Here is a 21,856-nt window from a genome sequence, read left to right as displayed (position 1 = left end):
TTATGGATCTCATGAACCGTGTATGCAAACCGATGATGGATCGTTCTGTGATAGTCTTTATAGATGACATCTTGATTTACTCCAAGATGCAGGAGCAGCACGAGGAGCACTTGCAGGAGGTGTTGGATACCCTGATGAAGGAGAGCTTATACACCAAGTTCTCCAAGTGCAAGTTCTGGTTGCGCGAGGTGCAGTTTCTGGGGCACCTTGTCAACCAGAACGGGATTTTGGTCAACCCGGTCAAAGTGGAGGCCATGATGAGATAGGAGGTTCCGAAGTCTCCATATGATATTCGGAGTTTCCTCAAGTTAGCAGGCTACTATCGTAGATTCATACATGACTTCTCCAAGATAGCAGTACTCTTGACCCGGCTGACAAAGAAGGTCATTGTATTTCGTTAGGGACCTGAGCCGCAGGCAGCGTTCGAGAAGTTGAGACAGAGGTTGTGCGAGGCGCCGATCTTAGCACAACCAGAGGGCGTGGAGGATTTTGTAGTGTATTGTGATGTGTCTATTTCAGGCTTGGGCGTAGTCTTGATGCAGAGGGGGCACGTCATCGCCTACGCCTCAAGGCAGCTGAAGCCTCACGAGGCGAACTACCCGACGCACGATCTGGAGTTGAGGGCGGTTGTCTTCGCCCTCAAGATTTGGTGGCACTACCTCTATGGGGTCTGATGTACCATTTACACGGCCACAAGAGCTTGAGGTACCTTATGGATCAGCCGGATCTGAACATGAGGCAGTTTCGGTGGTTAGATGTAGTAAAGGATTACGGCTGTAAGATCCTCGACCACCTGGGGAAGGCCAATGTGGTGGTCAATGCGCTTAGTGGAAAGGAAGCCCCGATTAGATACATTTGCTTGAGGATGACGGTGGTGACTCCACTTTTGGAGCGGATCTGAGAGGCGCAGGTTGAGGGTATGAAGGAGGAGCGCCGGAAGTGTGAGCGGATCATAGGTCAGGTGGCCTCGTTTGATTATGACAGTCGTGGGCTACTGACCCTGCATGGGAGGGTCTGGGTTCTGTACTGGGGCAGAGTACGACCAATTCTGATGGATGAGGCTCACAAATCCAGATTTTCCATCCATCTCGGGGCGACAAAGATGTAAAGAGGTCTTCACCCTTATTACTAGTGGCCTTGCATGAAGCGGGATATAGCCTGGTACGTAGAGAGATGCCTGACCTGCAGGAAGGTCAAGGTATAGCACCAGAGCCCTCACGGCAAGACGCAGCCGTTGGATATTTCTGTGTGGAATTAGGAGGATATTACTATGGAAGTTGGATGACATCTACATTCGAGAGGTAGTAGCTCAGCACAGAGTGCCAGTCTCCGTGAGTTTTGACAGAGATGTGCGATTCACTTCCAGATTCTGGAAGAAATTTCAGGACGAGTTGGGTACTCGTCTACACTTTAGCACGACTTTTCACCCGTATACGGATGGTCAGAGCGAGCGGACTATCCAAACTCTGGAGGATATGTTGTGGGCATGCGTTTGGACTTAGGTGGTACCTGGGATACCTACCTTCCCTTGTCAGAGTTTTCCTATAATAATAGCTACCACGCGAGTATCGACCATCCTCCCTTCGAATGTTATATGGGAGGAAGTGCAGAGCCCCGATATGCTGGGGTGAGGTGGGGAAGAGGGTCATGGGGAGTACCGAAGTGGTACTCAAGATGACAGAGAGGATCCAGCAGGTCCGGAGCAGGCTTCAGACAGCTCAGAGTCAGCAGAAGAGCTACGCCGACAGACGCCGATCGGACCTGGAGTTCCAGGTCGTGGATATGGTTCTCCTACAGGTGTCACCTTGGAAAGGTGTCATCCGGTTGAGGAAGCGGGGCAAGTTAGGCCCGAGGTATATTGGTCCTTTCAGGATTATAGCCTGGGCGGGCAAGGTGGCGTATAGGTTGGATCTTCCAGCCGAGCTTAGTCAGATCCACAGTACCTTTCATGTATCCTAACTACAGAAGTGTCTGGTAGATGACTCTGCGGTGGTACCTCTAGAGGATATTCAGGTGGACGACTGCCTGAACTACATCGAGCGACCGGTAGCCATCCTCGACAAAAAGACGAAGGATCTGAGGAACAAGAAGGTCGAGTTAGTGAAGGTGTAATGGCAACACCGCTAGGGCTCAGAATGGACCTAGGAGTCGGAGGACGAGATGAGGGAGCACTACCCGAGCTTTTCCCAGACGCAGTAGATTTCGAGGACGAAGTCTAAATAAGTTGGGGAGATTTGTAACTCCCAGTTCCTGGTATGTATTTTAATAAGAATTATTCATTTTTGCAAAGGGAGTCAGCAAGTTAGTGGCCCAAAACTTGTCGAGTAGAAACGGATTTTTGGGATGCGGGACTTGAACTCTACTCGACGAGTTGAGAGGCCTCAACTCGATGAGTAGGGCTACCAGAGTGAAACCCTAATTTTCAAGGTTTTCACCCTATTTAAGGACCTTAACACTTCATTGTGGCCTCCCTTATCTCCTCCCTCAGTCCAGCAAAACCCTAATTCGTGATCTTGAGCCTTTTAAGTGTGTGTGAGTGAAAAGAGAGTGATTCTTTGGTATTTTCTTGAAGGAGTGGAAGCTACAAGTGCTTGGTTGAAGGAAGGAGCATTGGATCTAGATATTTCATTGTCAAACCAGCTTTACTGAGGTATAAAGTCTATACCTTGACTAATCATTTACTAGATCTCTTCATGGAGTAGTTTAGGGCTTTAAGGAGCATATTTTGGAACCATTCATGGATGCAAGCATGTTTTGGAGTCATGACTTCAGATCTGGAGCCTTTAAGGGACTCCATGACATAAAGGTGCCAACTTTATGGCCATGGGAGTCCCATGCAACTTTTGAAGCACTTTTTAGGGCTTTTGAGCCAAAAAAACCCATGCATGGATGTAAATTCAGAAACTTTACGTGATATATCAACCCTAAGGAACCAGATCTATGGTTTGGAAGCTTAGAACCCGACTGGAAACGATTAAATGGATTTAGACTATGGGGGACTCGACGAGTTAGGTGGTGGTCCCCCAACCTTTTCTGTTATTGAGAAAACTCATTGAGTCTAGAAGATAACTCGACGAATTGGCCATGGTTTGGGTTATGAAGATTGAGGAACTCGATGAGTTCAAGGAGGGACTCGACGAGTTGTGAGTAAAAGGTTCCGACTATGCTATGAAGTTGAACTCGATGAATTCATGGAAGGACTTGGCGAGTAGGCTCGAGATTTTAGGGTTTTATGGATTATGGAACTTGACGAGTTGATGGACCAACTTGGCAAGTTGAGTTAACCAGGATGTTGACTTTGACCAGGATGTTGAGTTTAACTTTGACCATTAACCAGAGTTGACCCTTAAAGGGGTTATGAGTATGAAAGAGTAATTAAAGGAGATTATTATCTGTAGGAGTTTAAGAGCAGTTGATCCCAAAGCCGAGGACAGTTTAGCTACTTCACGACATTGAGGTGAATTACCTTCCAGTAGAAGTGGGTCGAAGGCACCAATGTCGGCCCACTAGTAGTTGATTATAGTATATATGATTGTCTTTGTGATAATTGTCTGGTATGCCAACATTTGCTATGTTATTGTGCTAGTATGCTATGATATTATGTGATAGTGGTAGGAAGGGGACTAGTCCCCGGACCCGGTTGAGATATATCGGCATGGTAGGTTGGGCACCCAGATATGCCTGGCAGTACGTTATGCTATGTTTCTATGTGGTAGTGGTAGGGGTGAAATAGTCCCCGTAGTCGGTTGAAATAAACCGTAGGGTAGGTCGGGCACCCAGATATGTCTGGCAGGGTAGGTCGAGCACCCAAATATGCTTGACAAGGGGTAGGTCAGGAACCTCGGTATTCCTGACAAGGGTAGGTTGAGCACCCAAATATGCTTAGCAGGGTAGGTCCGGCACCCAGATATGCCTGTTAGTATGTTATTGTATGGTATGTGGTGAGATGGGGGAACTCACTAAGCTTTGTGCTTACGGTTTTCAGTTTTTGTTTCAGGTCCTTCTTCTTCGAAGGGAAAGGAGGCAGCACGGTAGCAACGCATCACACACATACAATTTTCCGCATATGAGATTCTTGGGATTGTACTCTGACATTGTTACTATCTTATGACATGCTTTTGAGACATGTGATCCATGGTTTTTATGAAACAAAGTAACTTGATGATGTTTTCTATAAATTGTTTTATGAATCATTATATCAAAAATAAAATTTTTAGTCTTGAAATTTTGGATGTTACATTTGGTGTTATATTCAATTAGTTACAATCTTTCAAACAAATGATATAAAGTATAAACAATCAAAGTTTGACCGGTCTTAATGGCACAAGAAACGAAAACATCTTAATTTTTACGAGTTGTACCGTATCAAACCTAAAAAATATTCATATTAACGAGTTGAAACGTATCAAACCCACCAACATATTTGTTTTAACGAGTTGTATTAAACCGAAAAACGCGTTTTAACAACTTGTATCGTATACATGTAAAGTTGCACCGGTCCAAACAGGTCCAAGAACCAGATAACCCGGACATGGACCTGGACCCGGTAAGTCTTATCTGGTTCGGTCCACGGTCCACAATATTCTCTAAAACCGGTCTAGTCCAAATGCTCACCCTAGATCTGATGTGTGTGGTACACACAAAGTGTTTGATGAAATGTCTCAACCAAATTTGGTAAGTTATTAAACTTTGAATATGTGTTTTTAATGTATTAATTTGTGAATATCTAAATTATTTAGTTGTTAATGTGTATTTTTCCGATGCACTAAGTTGTGAATTAGTGTCTAAAATATTGAATTAAGTTGTGATTTAGTGTCTGAAATGTTGTATTAAATTGTGATTTTTGATTTTTTTACCTAGATATGGTTTTCAGGGAAGAATGTTGGAGTTGTTTGTACCGGTCGTTGACGGTGGCTATGGTTGATGGTGGTGTATGGTAGTTGGAGCCTTGGAGGTATTGATATTGGTGGTGGTCGTAGAGTAAGGGTATTTCTATTTCTCACTCATCTTCTTCGTTGATTTCAGATAAGTTATCATCTTTTATGATTCATGTATATGTTTTTCTTTTAATGTTGGATTCTGAAATATAAGATAATTTATTAATGTATTAAATTGTGAATGAGCTGTTTAGTACACTGAAATATGATACTATACTTGTAAATGATTTTTGAATATATTGTATTAAACTGTAAATTTTGTGTATTAAGCTATGAATTTTATTCACAACTTAATATAAGAAATTCACAATTTAAAACACATAAATATCTCTAGATATTAACGTATAAATGTAAGTTTTAGCTGAGAAGATGGTTGTGAATATATAATTTTAATGTATTATATTCTGAATTTATTGCATTAAATTGTGAATTTTGTGTATTAAAATTTGAATTGATTGTATTAACCTGTAAATTTTTTATGAATTGCTTCTTTGAGAAGAAAGAAGCATTATATATATATATATATATATATATATATATATATATATATATATATATATATATATATATATATGATTTTCTTTAATTTTAAATAAATTATATAAAATTTAAACTATGAATATTATGTAAATTAAACTTTAAAATAAGCGTTGGCCTTTCCATCTAAAAGTATAAATGTAAGTTTTAAGTTAAGAATATGAAATTATGTCTATTAAATTATTAATTTATTATATTAAGCTGTGAATTTTATTTATTAAATGGTAATTCACTGTATTAAGTTGTGAAATAACTGCATTTGCTGTGAAATTTTTGTTAATTTTGTGTTAAAATATGAATGATCGATGTATGAATTTTTGTATTAGTATTGTTGTGAATCTATTTATTTTTTATGAGTATAAGTATGCAAGAAAGCGTTAGTTTTTATAAACATTTTTCATTAAATTCAAAAATGAGTTAATTAATATGTTTATTAAATTTTGAATGTAGTATTTAAGTTGTCAATATATGACTTTATGTACAGATCTGTTTTAGGAAGAAAAATGGTCGTGACACTAGCACAAGTGGTTGATGGCGAAGTGTAGTGGTGGTGGTAGTGGTAAAGTTTGGGTTTGACTCATCTAAATTTGTAAATTAGTGTAAAATAGATTATATTTACTTATATTTTTTGTGTATTAAACTGTAAATTGACTATATGAAATTGTATTTCATATAATTTTTGTGTTAAAATATAATTAAATATATAATAAATATATTAGACTATAAAAATTATGATTTTGTCATTTTTCTTACAAAAAAACAAAAATCAGGACTTTAACATATTTAATAATACTCACAATACATTTTTACTAATAAAATAAGGATTGTTAGGGTTCTTAACCTTTTTTTGTTCTAATTTGAACCACTCCATATATATATATATATATATATATATATATATATATATATATATATATATATATATATATATATATATATATATATATAAAGGATGATTCAAATAAAAACAGTAAAAAGTGTGAAAACGTAAAAACACTAGTTTTATGTTATTATTCAACATTGAATAGATGAATAATCACAACTTAAAACTAATATTAGAATTTACTACAATAATGCACATACATAAAATTTATAATAGAATAATAACATTTTAATGAATATATGAATAATCAAACGTGAATATGCACATTATAATTATTTCAATAATACACATATACAACATTTATTGTAGAATAATAACATAAATATAGTGTTTTTATATTTTCACATAATTTATTGTTTTTATTTAAAATTACTTATATATATATATATATATATATATATATATATATATATATAGAGAGAGAGAGAGAGAGAGAGAGAAATTAAAATTACAAAGAAAAAAAATGAATATTGTATATATATATATATATATATATATATATATGTGTGTGTGTGTGTGTGTGTGTGATTAAAAGATAAACCTTATGACATCATTTTAAATAATCTGGACCATTGATTGTATTTCAATCTTATTTTTTACATCCTTAGATCAAATTGTTAACATCATCTTCCACATATGGAATGTATTTAATTCCAATAAATGTTTTCCAATCGTTAAACAATAACTTATATTAATTTAAATGGAATGTATTTAATTCCAACAAAAGCTTTCCGTATTTTAAATCTTGAATTTCCGGTTATGAATATTTTAATATGGTAAATTTTAAAAGCATATTACAAACAAATCATTTCAATTAAAACATTAATACAATATAAATCCATTTATATTAGTAAACCATTAATATAAAATCTATTTTTATTAAGAAATCATTAATACCAAAAAATCATATTCAAATTATCACATACATATACGATTCGTCCTTGAATCAACGGTTCTCACTTATTTTCAATCGTTTCTTTTCTTTAAACCTTCTCCTACAACATCATTCTTATTGTTTATAACTTCCATCATCATTCTCTGCTTCAAACATTTGCTCTTGTGCACTAGAATGTTAGTACCTTCTTTTGTTTTTTATATTTTTTCTATTAATTTTTTGTTCCTATATCAAATATATGTATTCATATATTTCGATTTTCTTTGTCACAAATTACATGAAATCAGTTAACTACTTTTCTGAAACTTTTCAAATAAACAGGAAAAGATATTACATACCTTTAATAAAACAGAAATTAACTATCTTGGGAAATGACATTAATTACGAAAATGTTACTTTTATATATTAGAGATGATTATGATTTTTTTTTTTAATTTTTATGTCATAAGAATCCAGTTAATTTTGGCATGATTTTAAAATATCATTGAAATTATTATGTTTTTGTATATCATACCAACCTACTTTTTTATATTTATATAGTAACAACAAAATTTATAAATTTACACAACAAATATACATATTTTGAATTTTGTAATATTATTATACCTTACAAAATACAACTCCCTCCAAATTAATTTTCGCCAGTAATTTCATCCATAATTTCACCAAATTTAAATTTGTATTTTCTTTATATAAATTTTTTTAATGATCCTGATTTTTTTCCTCCAAAAATATATCAAGCATTTACGTCTTAGATAATGTTGTCCCATTATAATTATTACTTTCCAAAAATATATTCGTTTAATGAGGAATTTGAATGAAGGAAGTAAATGTTAATTAAAACGAGATAAATATTTCATAATTATTACACGGTTTTATTAAAAAAATTAATATCAAGATATAAAATTAAGCATTTTTAAAGTGAAATTTCAGAATACATACAAACGATGATGTTGTACAATGAAATATAAAATTGAATAGACTGAAAAAAACTATTAAGACAGTCAATCTTAAAAATAACAAAGTTATGAAAAATTATAAAGTAAGATAAAAAATTATAAGATATTATGAGATTTGTAAAAAGTACAATTAGTAAAAGCGTTACGGTTATTAGAAAAAAATAGAACCGTTAAGATTAGTAAAAATACAATATATAAACTAAATTATCACAATAGTAATGAAATGTCATTATTTGATATTTCATATAATTGAAAGATGTACCAAATGACATTGATGATATACTAAAATTATTCAAAGTTGCGTCAAAACTAATGCAAAGTTGAACACCAAATAAATAAGAACAAACATAGAAACTACCACTTATATTCATAATCAATTTAAAATAAACCAATCATGATTTAGAAAAGAATCTTCATTGATGATATACTAAAGTTAAATCCATATAACATTTAACATTTTATAAATTATATTATATGACTTTATTTGAATAAATAAAATAGTTGTCAATATTTAATGCAGTGAAAAAAAACGGTATATTTGTTGTCAATATTTGTTTAAATTAGATACTTTATTATGGAATGAACCTCTAATTAAAATGTTTATAATTATATAACAATATCATAGCTATATGAGACGAGGAAGGTCGTTTAACTAATAAAACAAAAAATATTGTCTACAAAGAGATTCTTCAATGATTATAAATATTTATTATTTTCAATGTATTTTCTACACATTTCAATAATACCAATAACCATATTATATATATATATATATATATATATATATATATATATATATATATATATATATATATATATATAGAGAGAGAGAGAGAGAGAGAGAGAGAGAAATTAAAATTTGTATTATATATCAAAGAAAAAAATGAATATTTTTTCTGATAAAATGAAATTTGATTTTTGTTTTCTTTAAGTAAAGATGCTATAAGAAGATGTTCAATGAAAGTAGTACGTTATTAAATAAAACTTTCCGGATGACAACTCCAAATCATTATATACTTATAAAGGAAGCATTTTTTCTTTCACCACATTCATTTGAAACTCCCATTCTTTTTTCCTTTCACCATATTCATTTGAAACTCCCATGACTTTTCAATTTCTTAATAATAATAATTATAATTTGGTAAATTAGGTTAAATAAATATTAAATCTAAAGTGTAATCATATATAAACTAAATTTCAATATTCAAATAATATCTTACTTCTACTTATAAAATTATATTTTTTAACTTTTAACATATTATACTTAATTTATTAGTTTTAATATATTTTTGGATGTAAACCGTTATCATTTTAAATGTATAATTTTGGAACAATTTGTATAAGATACTTAAATTATTAATTAAAATATAGCATTACAAGGTCAAGTTAAATATAAATTTTAGTTTAACTTAAACAATCCAAAGAATATTCTATAAATAGTCAAAAGTGATAAATTGTAGTGTCTTTCTAATAATGATTATAAGTTGGTTAAGAAGGTTAAATAAATATCAAATCTAAAGTGTAATATAAATAGACTAAATTTCAATTTTAAAATAATATTTTTACTTCTATTTATAAGTTATGTATTTAAATTTTAACATATTATACTTAATTTATTAGATTTAAAATGTTGTTGTATGTAAACCATTATCAGTTTAAAGCTATAACTTTTGAACAGTTTGGACAAAATACTTAAATTGTTAATTTAAATATAACATTATAGTGTCAACTTAAATATAAATTTCAGTTCTACTAGAAAAACCAAAGAATATTTTGTAAATAGTTAAAAGTGATAAATGCAAAAACTAAATTGTAATATCAATTTAACTTAAATATTTCCTAAAGATATTTTTATAATCGTTAAAAAATTTTAAATAAGTAGCTTTAAATAACTTACAATAACAATAGTTAAAAATAGTTCTATAGAAATGCTTATATTGTTACCTTTAAAATCAGAATATAATGTTTGATATTTTAAATAATCTAGAAATTAAAATATTAAGCAAACAATTTTTAAAAAATTAGTTAACAGTAACAACAATTATAAATAACATGAAACCATATATTATATTTAATTTTATTCATGTGTAACTCACGGCATTCAAACGATTGAGATTATGAAATTATAATAGATGTATATATTATCATATAATTCAAAATAATCAATTTATTATACCAATTTAGTATACGAATTATAATGTCAAATTTAACAACAACGTTATTGTTATATTATATATATATATATATATATATATATATATATATATATATATATATATATATATATTTGTAAATGCTTAAACTATATAGGTGTTTCTGCTTATTACAATGTCAACTTAAATATAAATTTCATTTCCACTTAAAAAACCAAAAAATATTTTGTAAATGGTTAAAAGTGATAAATTGTAATGATAAATACAAAAACTAAATTGTAATATCAATTTAACTAAAATATTTCCTAAAGATATTTTTATAATCATTAAAATTTCCAAATAAGTATTTTAAAATAACTTACAATAAAAATAGTTAAAAATAACTCTATATAAATGATTATATTGTTACATTTAAAATCAAAAAAATAATGTTTGATGTTTTAAAAAATTATAATGATAGAAATTAAAACATTAAGCAAATAAATTTTTAAAAAATTAATTAACAATACCAACAACTATAAATAACATTAAACCATATATTATATTTAATTTTATTCATGTGTAACTCGCGGGTAAAAGTCATTCAAACGATTGAGATTATGAAATTATAATAGATGCATATATTATCATATAATTCAAAATAATCAATATATTATATCAATTTAGTATATAAATTATTATATCAAATTTAACAACAACATTATTATTATATTTAAAAAGACATATATTTGTAAAGACTTTAACTATATAGGTGTTTCTGCGCAACGCGCGGACATTCGCCTAGTAAATATTTATTAGAGAAATGTATAAGAGATCCATAAAATACAAAGAAAATAAATGCGGTGTTGTATTATGTCTTTTTTTGTGGATGTGAATTATAGTAAGAGTGAGTCTATCCTATTGTAATAAACGTTAAAAATGATTTTTTTATAGAAGATTATTTAAGATGAATAATCTTACCGAAAGTTATAGTATATGTCATAAGGATTACATACATATAAAAAAAACGTTGAAATTTGACTTATAATAAAGATGTTGTGACCCGTTGAAGTTTCGTGATTTAAACCGACACGACTCTACGTAACGTAAAAAGTAAATTTTTGATAAAATACTTTTTAGCCTTAGTGATATAAATGAGAGTCGTAGTATTCGTTAAACCGAGAGTATGCATATAGAGAACGTTCAAAAGTGACTTCAGTAGAGGAAATTGTGATTTTTCAAAGTTTCGGCATAATAGTATACAACTCATAAATTAAATTTTAGATCGATTGATTTTTAGCCGAAGCATTCTAAACAGGTATTGAAGATCTCGTTAATAGGAGTTCAACAATATAAAGACAATCGAAAACGAACGTCGGATGACAAAGTTATGAATTTCTAACAGATTTTAACTGTATAAGCCTATTAAAATATAACTTTTAAAATAAATTCAAAAATTAGCCGACGAAGTCTAAACGAAAGTTGTATATCTCGTCGATAGCTACGTGTGGATATAAAGAACATCAAAAACGGAGCACGTATGCCGCAGATTCGAGCTAGTCAATTTAAAGATAATAAGCGTTAAAAATGACTTTTTTATAAAAGATTAGTTATGATAAATAATCTTAACCAAAGTTATAGTATATGTCATAAGGATTACTTACATATAAAGAACGTTGAAATTCGACTTATAACGAAGAAGTAGTGACTCGTTGAAGTTTCACGATTTAAATCGGCACGACACTACGTAACGTAAAAAGTAAGTTTTTTATAAAATACTTTTTAGCCTTAGTGATCTAAATGAGAGTCATAGTATTTGTTAAACCGAGAGTGCGCATATAAAGAACGTTCAAATCTAACTTCAGTAGAGGAAGTTGTGATTTTTCGAAGTTTCAGCATAGTCGTATGTAGATCAGAAATTGAATTTTAGATCGATCGATTTTTATCCGAAACAATTTAAACGAGAATTGAAGATCTCGTTAATAAGAGCTCAACAATATAAAGAAAATCAAAAACGGACGTCGGATGACAAAATTATAAATTTTTAATGGACTTTAACTGTCTAAGCATATTAAAATATAAATTTTAATATAAATTCAAAAATTAGCTGACGGAGTCTAGAAAAAGTTGTATATTTCATCGATAGCTACGCGTGGATATAAAGAACTTAAAAAACGAAGCACGTTTGCGAAAGTTATGGATTTTACAAGATAATTAATTTCGGATAACAAGAGGGCGACATGTTTCGCGATCTGGCACACTCCTTCCTCCCCAAGACTTGTGACCAGATAACAATACCTAGCCACATTACGCCCAACGTAACTAAGTGTACGCCCAGCATATTGGGCTCATTGCAACCAATAAATAAGACTCGAATCTCACTCTTTTCCTCACACCTTTCCATTCCATTCTCTCCCAAACCCCCAAGGTCCCAAGACCTTTCTCTAGCACTTCCTAAGAGTTAGTAGCGAAGCTCCGGAGCGCCAGAAAGGCCCGAGAAATAGAGCTTTCGGCTTAGAAGTTTTGCCCGCATTGAGTCTGGTTTCTCGCTAAACCACTTGTAAGTTGAGTTATGTTTACCGTGCTTTAAGTATAACTTATGTTTAACTTCATTATTGTTATTATGAACCTGTAAACAAGATTTATCAGTGATTCTAAGTCATTATATTGATTGATCTAGTTACGAGGATGATGACAATGATAGATTTAATGAGGTGTTTAAAGTAGGCTTTCCAAACAATATATTATGTATGCCAAACAGACCTACCTCCAATATGATCTTATATGGTTGTCTCTTATTAGCTATAGATTAGTATACTTTGAATTAATGATGGATCTAGATTAATAATCAGTCGCAAGAAATATGAGACTGAGACTTAGTGATAATGATATTAGGTTACGTCAAAGGAAAAGACAGTTGCTAGGAGTGAAGCGTTGTCCGAGTTTCGAGTCATCACTTTAACAAGTGAGTGCATAGTCCCTTTGATGAACATGATTTTAATACAATTATTAATTAAAGTATTAAATATATGTTAAAGAGTATATGTGTGAGATATGTTCTATTGTCTGGAATACGTGTTAAGAACATATCTGATAATATATGATGATTTAGGACTTACAGAATAAATTTAAATTAATTAAGATGAATATCGGGTAGTATCTCCTTAAGAGTACAGGTGAGATATACATGGAGGGTAGAACTCTAACATTTGTCTTTGATCCGAGAGCATAGATTAGACATAGTCTTCGTCCCTAGTCCGAAAGTATGAATTGGGCGTAGTCATTTGTCAATAATCTGAAAGCGTGGATTAGACATAGTCATTCGTCCCTAGTCCGAGAGTATAGAGTGGACATAGTCATTTGTCATTGATCCAAAAGCATGGATTAGACATAGTCATGCATACCCGATCCGGGAGTATGGATTAGGTAAAGCCAATCATTTTAGATCCAAAAGTATGGATCATGTCGTTGTGAGGATCGACAGGGTGGGGTAAATTGCTTATATGTGATGAAATTGTATCTTGTGAGTTCTAATATATATATATATATATATATATATATTATAAAATTGTGGGATTAGTATCCTTATGTACTCACCAGGTTTCCCATTCTGACCCACGCAGTTTATTGTATCACGGGTAGCGATATAAAAGATACATTATGCTGAGAGATTCAAGGATTATTAGGCCACTAGTTTAAATATTGTAAGACTTGTAATATATTGTTATGTTTATGACTCTGTATTGACGATGACATCCTAATTTTTAATATAAATAAAATACATTTCTTCGGAAATGCTTTGATAATATCATTATCATGTTTCTGGGAACAAATTCCACAATATTATTCCTCAAAGATGATACTCTGATTTTAAATAAACATAAACAAATCGGTCTTTTTTGGCCGTAAAATTGGGGATGTCACACCTACAAATCGGTTTCTCGCCCATCCCCATTTAGGAATGAGGAGATCCAACGTCAAGTATAGGAATTGATGTCGAAGGGATGGCAGAGTCTCAATCTGTGTTCAACATATGCTTGACTTGCTTAAAAGGAGACCTGGAGTGTCTAGATGGGCTTTGAAGCAGGGCCAAAAATCTTTCAATTCGGAGAAGGGATGGAAAGACTCATGAGAAGAGATGATAGGCTTGATACGAATACAATTGTTTATCACCCTAGAATCAACCTATTCAACTACACATCTATACTCGCTTGGACAAACATGTCGGGTTCCAGCTCCGCACAGCTGACACCTTTCGAAGCACTTTCTAGTGTGCACTTTAGTTTTCGAATGTCTCGTTCAATGTCACGAGTCTACAAGCTTTTCTCATTTAAGTGCTCGCCGTTTGAATCTTCAGTAGGGGACTTTACTCTTTTGATTAGAGGAGGGCTAGCGAGAGAATAAAACGTACCGCCCTACCATAGTTTTTGTTTATAGTTGTAACTATTGTCTTAGTCAAAAAGGTTGAACTTCCAGGAAAAAATTTCGAATTGGGAGGACATATTTATCCAACGTTTTGATGTTGGCTATAATATTTTGGTTTTGGGAGATGTGTGCAGTGGCGGACCTTAGTGGTGCTCAGGGGTCCCGGGCCACTGTTCCGACGCCGGCACGTAGTGTAAAAAAAAATTAATGTTTTTTCTATTGGGTGCACCGGCTTAAAACACGAATGACACTACTAATATAGATTTACTTGGAATTTTTTTTAGTGTCACCCCTACGAAAATATTCTGCGTCCGCCACTGGATGTGTGTGTTCTTTATATTTAAAATGTTATTTTAGATAAATATTTATTACAATTATATAGTATTTCAGGGTGTTACATAAGGCGTCCATACAATTTTACTCCAATTACGTGCGATAGATAACGCTTTCCAAATTTGTCCATACCTCTTCATGCAAAATTTGAGCATTTCTTAAATACAAAAAAGTTATCCCAACTATGTGTAACACATAGTGAACCATTTAATATGGTAGGACAACAATCGGTGAGTGAAATTATATAAAGAATGTCTCATGATTAAAACTCGGTCATGCTCTATTGACCGTAGGTTTTTCATAATTCACATTTCACGTGATGGACTTGGACTTTGAAACTGATGGTGTGTAAGACCATTAAGGGTACAGTTTTACCCTTGTTCAAAATGAACCATCTCTATTCCATAAAACACAAGATTAATGGCTTCCCACCCTAAGTAATACTAATGATATCTTTACAGTTTATGTTTTTACCGTGATAAATACCGCCAAAAAGTACAAAATTAATTTTTTTTCTATTCTTTCAAATTTCAATTTATTGATCTTTAGGCGTCGCAATTTGATGGATCCAAATTGCTACAACTCATCGCAACAAAATAAAAAGGTAAAATGGGGAATTTGGTAAGGGTTTTCTTTGTGAATAACACGACACTTAACGTTCAAAAATTTCTAGTTTTATATGTACACATATATAAATAGCAAAAACTTGCAAAAACATCAGTTGATCATAGTTTAGTGACATATTTGGATACTTTTCTCCAGTTAGCAACTCAATAATATTTGCAATAGCTAAAGTTGTTGAGTCTTTTATTACTATACTTACTTTTTTCTAAAATAAATGCAATTAATTTATCTTTGTCACAGGTTATGCTACATAATATAGTTTAATCATGATAATATGTTGTCGTACTAACAAAGACCATAAGAACACTACTAAATTATCTCAGATAAGTAAAAGAATTTATAATCATAAAAATAGTAGTAAAGAAATGTTGTCCTGTCACATCGAGGTACATAAGCCTATGTTTAATGTTTTTACCAAAAACACACGTGTGTGTGTGTGTGTATATATATATATATATATATATATATATATATATATATATATATATATATATATATATATATATATATATATATATATATAGTACATACACATAATAGACATAGCAACAACACAAAACAACCAAAAGTTGCCAATGCAGGATTTATTGTTACCTAGTTGGTTAAAAGATGTAATATGACATACATATATATATCATTGGTTATCTACCAAAAAGAAGTGATAAAATAATACAATACTCATGTCACCTTTGATGTGTATATCATTTGGTTCTTTTTTCCCGTTCTGCCCCATCAGTTTACATCAGGAAAATAGGATTCAACTTATAAAAAAAGGAAAACGAATTGGATCTTACAATCTTTTCTAGAAACCCCCGAATCCAGTTCTCTTTTAAAACACACGTGTTATTTTTTAATAGAAAGTATTTATACCTGAATAATCACGCGTGTAGATCCTTGTCTGAGTTCCACACTGGTGGTTTTGGAGGACTTCCCTCATTTGTCACACTTCCTCCATTTTCCACACTTATTAATGGATCATTTTCACCTTCGTTTTTCTTTTTTTTAAAAATAAAAAATATATATATATTTAGTTCATGATTTGATTATTATTTGTAGTCAATGTGTGTTGTAAAGTACTAAAGTCAAAAATGTACCTCCGAAAACTGTGTTGATGGTTCAATGGGTTTTGGCTGTGTATCACGAGTACAGAAGTAAGAATAAAGCACCATACCCACAACAGCAATTAGGATTCCCAAAATGTTTCTCCAACTAAAAGGATCATGTAACAGAAAATATCCAAATGCCAAAACTAGACATGTTTTCAGGTGACCTAACACCTGATAAGTCACCGGAGATGTTTTTCCGATCACCAGAAAAGTACTGAAGTTGACAGACACCGATATGAGGCAGGACAGAATAATGAATGCCTGAAATTTACAAAAAAAATAAATAATAGAATTAGTGATTCCAGTTTGTGTGATATGAAACTGGCTTATAAACATTAAACAGAAAAGATTATTTTAACCTTACCAGAACTTGATTTGTGTATTTGAAAGCGAAAACGTTTTGATTGGTCAAAAGGGCGTCTAGAAATGGACCGATGATGAACAGGATAAGAGCTTGGTAGGGGCAAGATTGGTATAGGAGTTGAGTTGAAGAGACCTTGAACTTTTTCTGGATTGTATTTGTCATCTGAGATAAAAATGATTAAGGATATCATAGAACGTATTATGTGATAATTTATTTGTGAGTAATATGAATAGAATGTTGTTTTAAGGATACAATTTGAGCCACACAAGTTGTTATAATGGCAAGTAGGGATAATATGCTGCCCAGGAGATTGAGTTGTAGGTCAGTTACTGTTGCAATTCCAACTCCTAAGAGTAATATTGTAAGCGAAAACCTGACTTTTTTACTGCAGATGGAACACAAGAAAATGATTCAACAGATTATTTCATGAAAATATCATGTAGCATCATAAGTAAATAAATTAAGAAGTTTACCTGAATTGCTTGCTGAAGAAAAGAGTCTCCAAAAGTACAGTGCAGGGGATAATTGCTAGTTTTGTCATCTGTAATGAAACCATGAAAATTTGTCATCCATAATGCAATTGCAGCATTAAATGAAAAAGAGAAAAAATAAAATACCTGGTAAAAACCAACAGAATTGAAACCCAGACTGAGGTTTAGAAGGCCAATGGAGATTCCATTCAATATACCAAATCCCATCACAGCTCTTGAATCGAAAGGCTTGTGCTCAAAAAATTTCAACCATAATGCCACATGGAGTGAACAAAATGTGACTAAAAGATGCCAGCTTGTCAAAGTTGTAGCTGAAGGCATAAGAATGGGATTGAAGAAAAATTATGAGCAGGATCAGGGTATTGAATGGCAAAAACAGCTGTAAATGGCTTCATAATTAGGTTTATTACAATAGTCACTATATTGGTGTTTCCTAGAGTTCATGGTTCTTGAGTTTGCAGCACAATTTTGTTGTGACTATGATCTTAGGAGAATCCTCATTGTAATTTGTATGTGATCTTGTGTGCAATTCAGTGGTTTGTTCATGAGTTGTCCTTTTAATCATTGGAGCAGTGTGGATTCAATTCCAATCCTTTGAACTGTCTAAAGGAAAATTGAAGTCTTAAGCCAAATTAAGAAAGGATATCATGATTTATTGACAATCATGTATCAAAACAAGTAAACCAAGCAATGAAGCATCATCAGCAATCCAAGGCCTTACCGGTTAACTCTCAAGCATAAAGTTATAAGGATATATGTCCTTTTTATGTCAATGGTGAATGTGAGTATCAAGTTCCAAATGGAGTTAATCGTCAACAATGTACAATTATCATATATCAAGCAATATGAACTTGATTCACTAGTTAATCAAGAAAATAAACATAAATTTAAGCGACAATTACTCAATCTCACTGGCCTAGAAGAACAAATTCTAAGGATCGTGAGCTTTGTTTCTTAATGGCAATTTACAGAACATTCAGCACAATAAGTGCTGATTCATCGACCAGGATCATTAAAAGATTCAAAACTACAAATTTAGTGTGAAGGCTTGATTGCTTACCAAAAGTGAAACCAAGAGTGCTTATTAGTGCCTTGTTGCAAATCACAATCGAAACCGAGGAAATCACAGATAAACTCAACGCTCCAACTGTTCCCAGCTGAAACCGCTGTCCTTCGCCCATCTTCCTCTCTCACTTACGTGTCACTTCTAACTTCGATTTCGATCTCAAAATCTACCAAAAACATAAAACCAAAATCAAACTTAATCTTCATAAAATCAACCAATCAAAGCATCAGACGTCAACTTCGTAAATCGTACCTCATTCCAGGAAATTACGAACTGGCGCTAATTGCCAAACAGCAAACTTCAAACCTCCACAAAATTCACCATTTAAAACTCCAGATCTACTACTCTACAATTCGGTATTACATAAAAAAAAATCAAGAAATTTTACACGCAACTCCACAGAAAACTCAGTGTGAATGCAGACAGATAAAAAGTAACCTGAGATCACAACGAGGATATCTCCTTCCTCAAATTCTGTAGCAGATATAAGTATGCATATACATATGATTGAATGATTATATAGTGCCTAGGGATGGGTGTGTGAAAGTTAGGAAAGAGTACTGTAATCAGTGTGAATCCATGAACAGAGAAAGGGAAAAAATCTAATTATTTTGACTTGTTTTTGAATTTGGTTTTCCGGCAGTTTTGACGCCGGCAAGATAGATGGTTGATTGTGAAAATGGACGGTCGTGATTTTCTTTATTCTAGTTCCCCTTCAGATCTAGTATAAAAACCCAAACTATAATGTATAAAGGGCAAAATCTCACATCGTAAGTATAAAATAACTCGATTGCCTGATATAAAAAGTAACTTTTTAACAATTAATCTATATATTTATTGTTTGGATTTTTATTCAAAGTATAAACCTTTTTATCATAAACATTGATTTTATAAATAAGTTTATTTAAATAAAATTGACCTATAATAAAATTATTATTAAAATTTGCTTATTCTTTTCAGAACGTGATGAAATATATATAAAAGAAAAAACAACCAACAATGAGCAATTGCATTTAATAAAATTAAATTGTCTAATTAAGCAATTTGGATTGTACTTTTAAACAGTGCAAATTACAAAAGAAAAAAAAAGTCAATATAATATCATAAAATTTAGAATTTGATACCGAATATTGTTTTTTTATAATTATGTCAATATATTTACAATTTTGTTGCAATATTAACCAAATAATCGGTTTTATTAGTTCTCCCGAAAAACATTTTTCCTGAATTACAATAAAGAATTATGATTTTGACACTGTGTTATTTTCTCAATTATATCACTACATTTACAATTTTGTTGCAATATCAAGCAACTTACCGTTACCATCAATCTAGAACATTACCAAAATAAATGACATAACAATATTGTGACGTGGAAGTCACATCACACCATCAATCCAGTATTGTGTGCACAAAAGAAAAGTCAGTTTGACCCATGACTACGACATGACTCTCTATAGGGCGTGACGCAACGAGGCAAAAACCTCCTTATAAAAGGAGGGTCGCCTTTCCTCATTTCTTTCCACCAATTTTTCCAACTCTCTCTCCCCCCTCACAAGATTTCGGTCAATTGTGATTTGAACTCTCGTTTTGTAATGTAGTTAGTGAAGCTTTAGAGGTTTCAGAAGGATAACTAAGGAAAGTAAGTAAACGTCGAAGTTCTATTCACGGCTACTCGGACCTCATCAAATTGAGTAAGTTACACTTACTTTTATCTAACCTACTTAGTTGTTTCAAAAATATTATGTTGAATTAGTATATTTATGTAACTCTATTCCAACTGTCCTCACATTCTAAATACAACGAACATATATTGTCACACATAGTATAATGAGATAACTCACCTAAATATTCTTGAAACAACTAAGTAGGTTAGATAAGAGTAAGTGTAACTTACTTAATTTGACGAGGTCTGAATCGTCGCGAGTAGAACTTCGACGTTTACTAACTTTCCTTAGTTATCCTTCTGAAACCTCCAGAGCTTTGCTAACTACATTGTAGAACGAGAAGTCAAACCACGAGTGATCGAAATCTCGAGAGGGGGAGAGATGGAGAGAGAGTTGGAAGAATTGGTGGAAAGAAATGAGAAGGGGTGACCCTCCTTTTATACAGAGGTTTTTACCTCGCCGCGTCGCGGACATAGGTCAGAATGACTTTTCTTTCATGCACACAATGTTGGACATCTGGAATCAGTTGCATTTAATAAAATGTGTCGCGGAACATAGAGGTGTGATGTGGCTTCCACCGTTCCACGTCATAATATTGTCATGTCATTTATTTGGTAACATGCTAGATTGATGGTAACCGACTATTTTGTTGATATTGCAACAAAATTGTAATATAATGACATAATTGAGAACAAAACACACTGTCAAAATCGTAATTTTGATAAATATAATGACTTTATTGCAATTCGGAAAAAGTAGTTACCGGAAGAACAGATAAAACCGGTCATTTGGTTGATATTGCAACAAAATTGTAAATATAGTTGCATAATTGCGGGAAAAAGAAATTTGTGTCAAATTCGAAATTTTATGGTAATATAATGAGTTTTTTGTAATCTGTCATTTTAAATATATATAATAATGTATTATCCAATAAAATAACTTAATGTGTATTTCTAAAAAAAAATATCTATAAAATTTTAAATTATAATATATTTTTCAAATAACTGTTCATAAATTTTAATTCTCAACCAAATAATTTTTTTTTTGAGTCTAATATTTAAATTAATATTTTCTTAAATTTCCTGCCCCTTAAAAACTGAAGTGTAAAAAATAAAAACTGATCCAATTGATTTGTAATTTGATTGGTTTGAATCGTATTTGAATTTAGTTTGAAATATTCGGATTCACATTTTACAACTGAAATAAATTTGGATTCATTTGATTGGTTCGGATTTAACCAATACATCCAAAATGAACACTCCTAAGAGTAACTCAAGAAATGAGGATAACACCTGACACCGCTAGACTACGAAATCACTCCTATCAATAAAGTAATCTCACAAAATTGAAGTAGTTACACAAAACCATTTCATAAAACAGATGGTTATTTCGTGGTATTTGTGAACCATTTTATGATTATTTCTTGAACCGTACTAA

At 31.8% G+C, this 21,856-nt stretch overlaps 1 protein-coding gene across 2 annotated transcripts; it reads right to left on the bottom strand.

Moving 5' to 3' along the window:
• Positions 1-16,294: 16,294 nt before the first annotated feature.
• On the bottom strand, positions 16,295-19,462 carry LOC145072969 (UDP-xylose transporter 2-like). Of its 2 annotated transcripts, XM_079019491.1 has the most exons (10): positions 19,191-19,462; positions 19,005-19,098; positions 18,747-18,918; positions 17,813-17,997; positions 17,669-17,736; positions 17,448-17,580; positions 17,196-17,357; positions 16,820-17,092; positions 16,596-16,720; positions 16,295-16,486 (listed from the first exon to the last, which is right to left on the bottom strand). In XM_079019491.1, the coding sequence occupies exons 3-9, from the start codon at positions 18,865-18,867 to the stop codon at positions 16,604-16,606; spliced, it is 1,059 nt and encodes a 352-aa protein (XP_078875617.1). In that variant the 5' UTR covers positions 18,868-18,918; positions 19,005-19,098; positions 19,191-19,462; the 3' UTR covers positions 16,295-16,486; positions 16,596-16,603. The 2 variants fall into 2 exon arrangements, with proteins under 2 accessions (XP_078875617.1, XP_078875616.1); XM_079019490.1 differs by having other exon boundaries at positions 16,295-16,720.
• Between the last annotated feature and the right edge of the window lie 2,394 nt (positions 19,463-21,856).

This window comes from Lactuca serriola, chromosome 9 (genome assembly GCF_051521515.1).
Source record: "Lactuca serriola cultivar US96UC23 chromosome 9, Lser_US96UC23_V15, whole genome shotgun sequence".
In the NCBI taxonomy this organism is placed as follows: domain Eukaryota; kingdom Viridiplantae; phylum Streptophyta; class Magnoliopsida; order Asterales; family Asteraceae; genus Lactuca; species Lactuca serriola.
The sequence above is the reverse complement of the archived record's forward strand: the minus strand, read 5'-3'. Positions and strand labels throughout refer to the sequence as shown.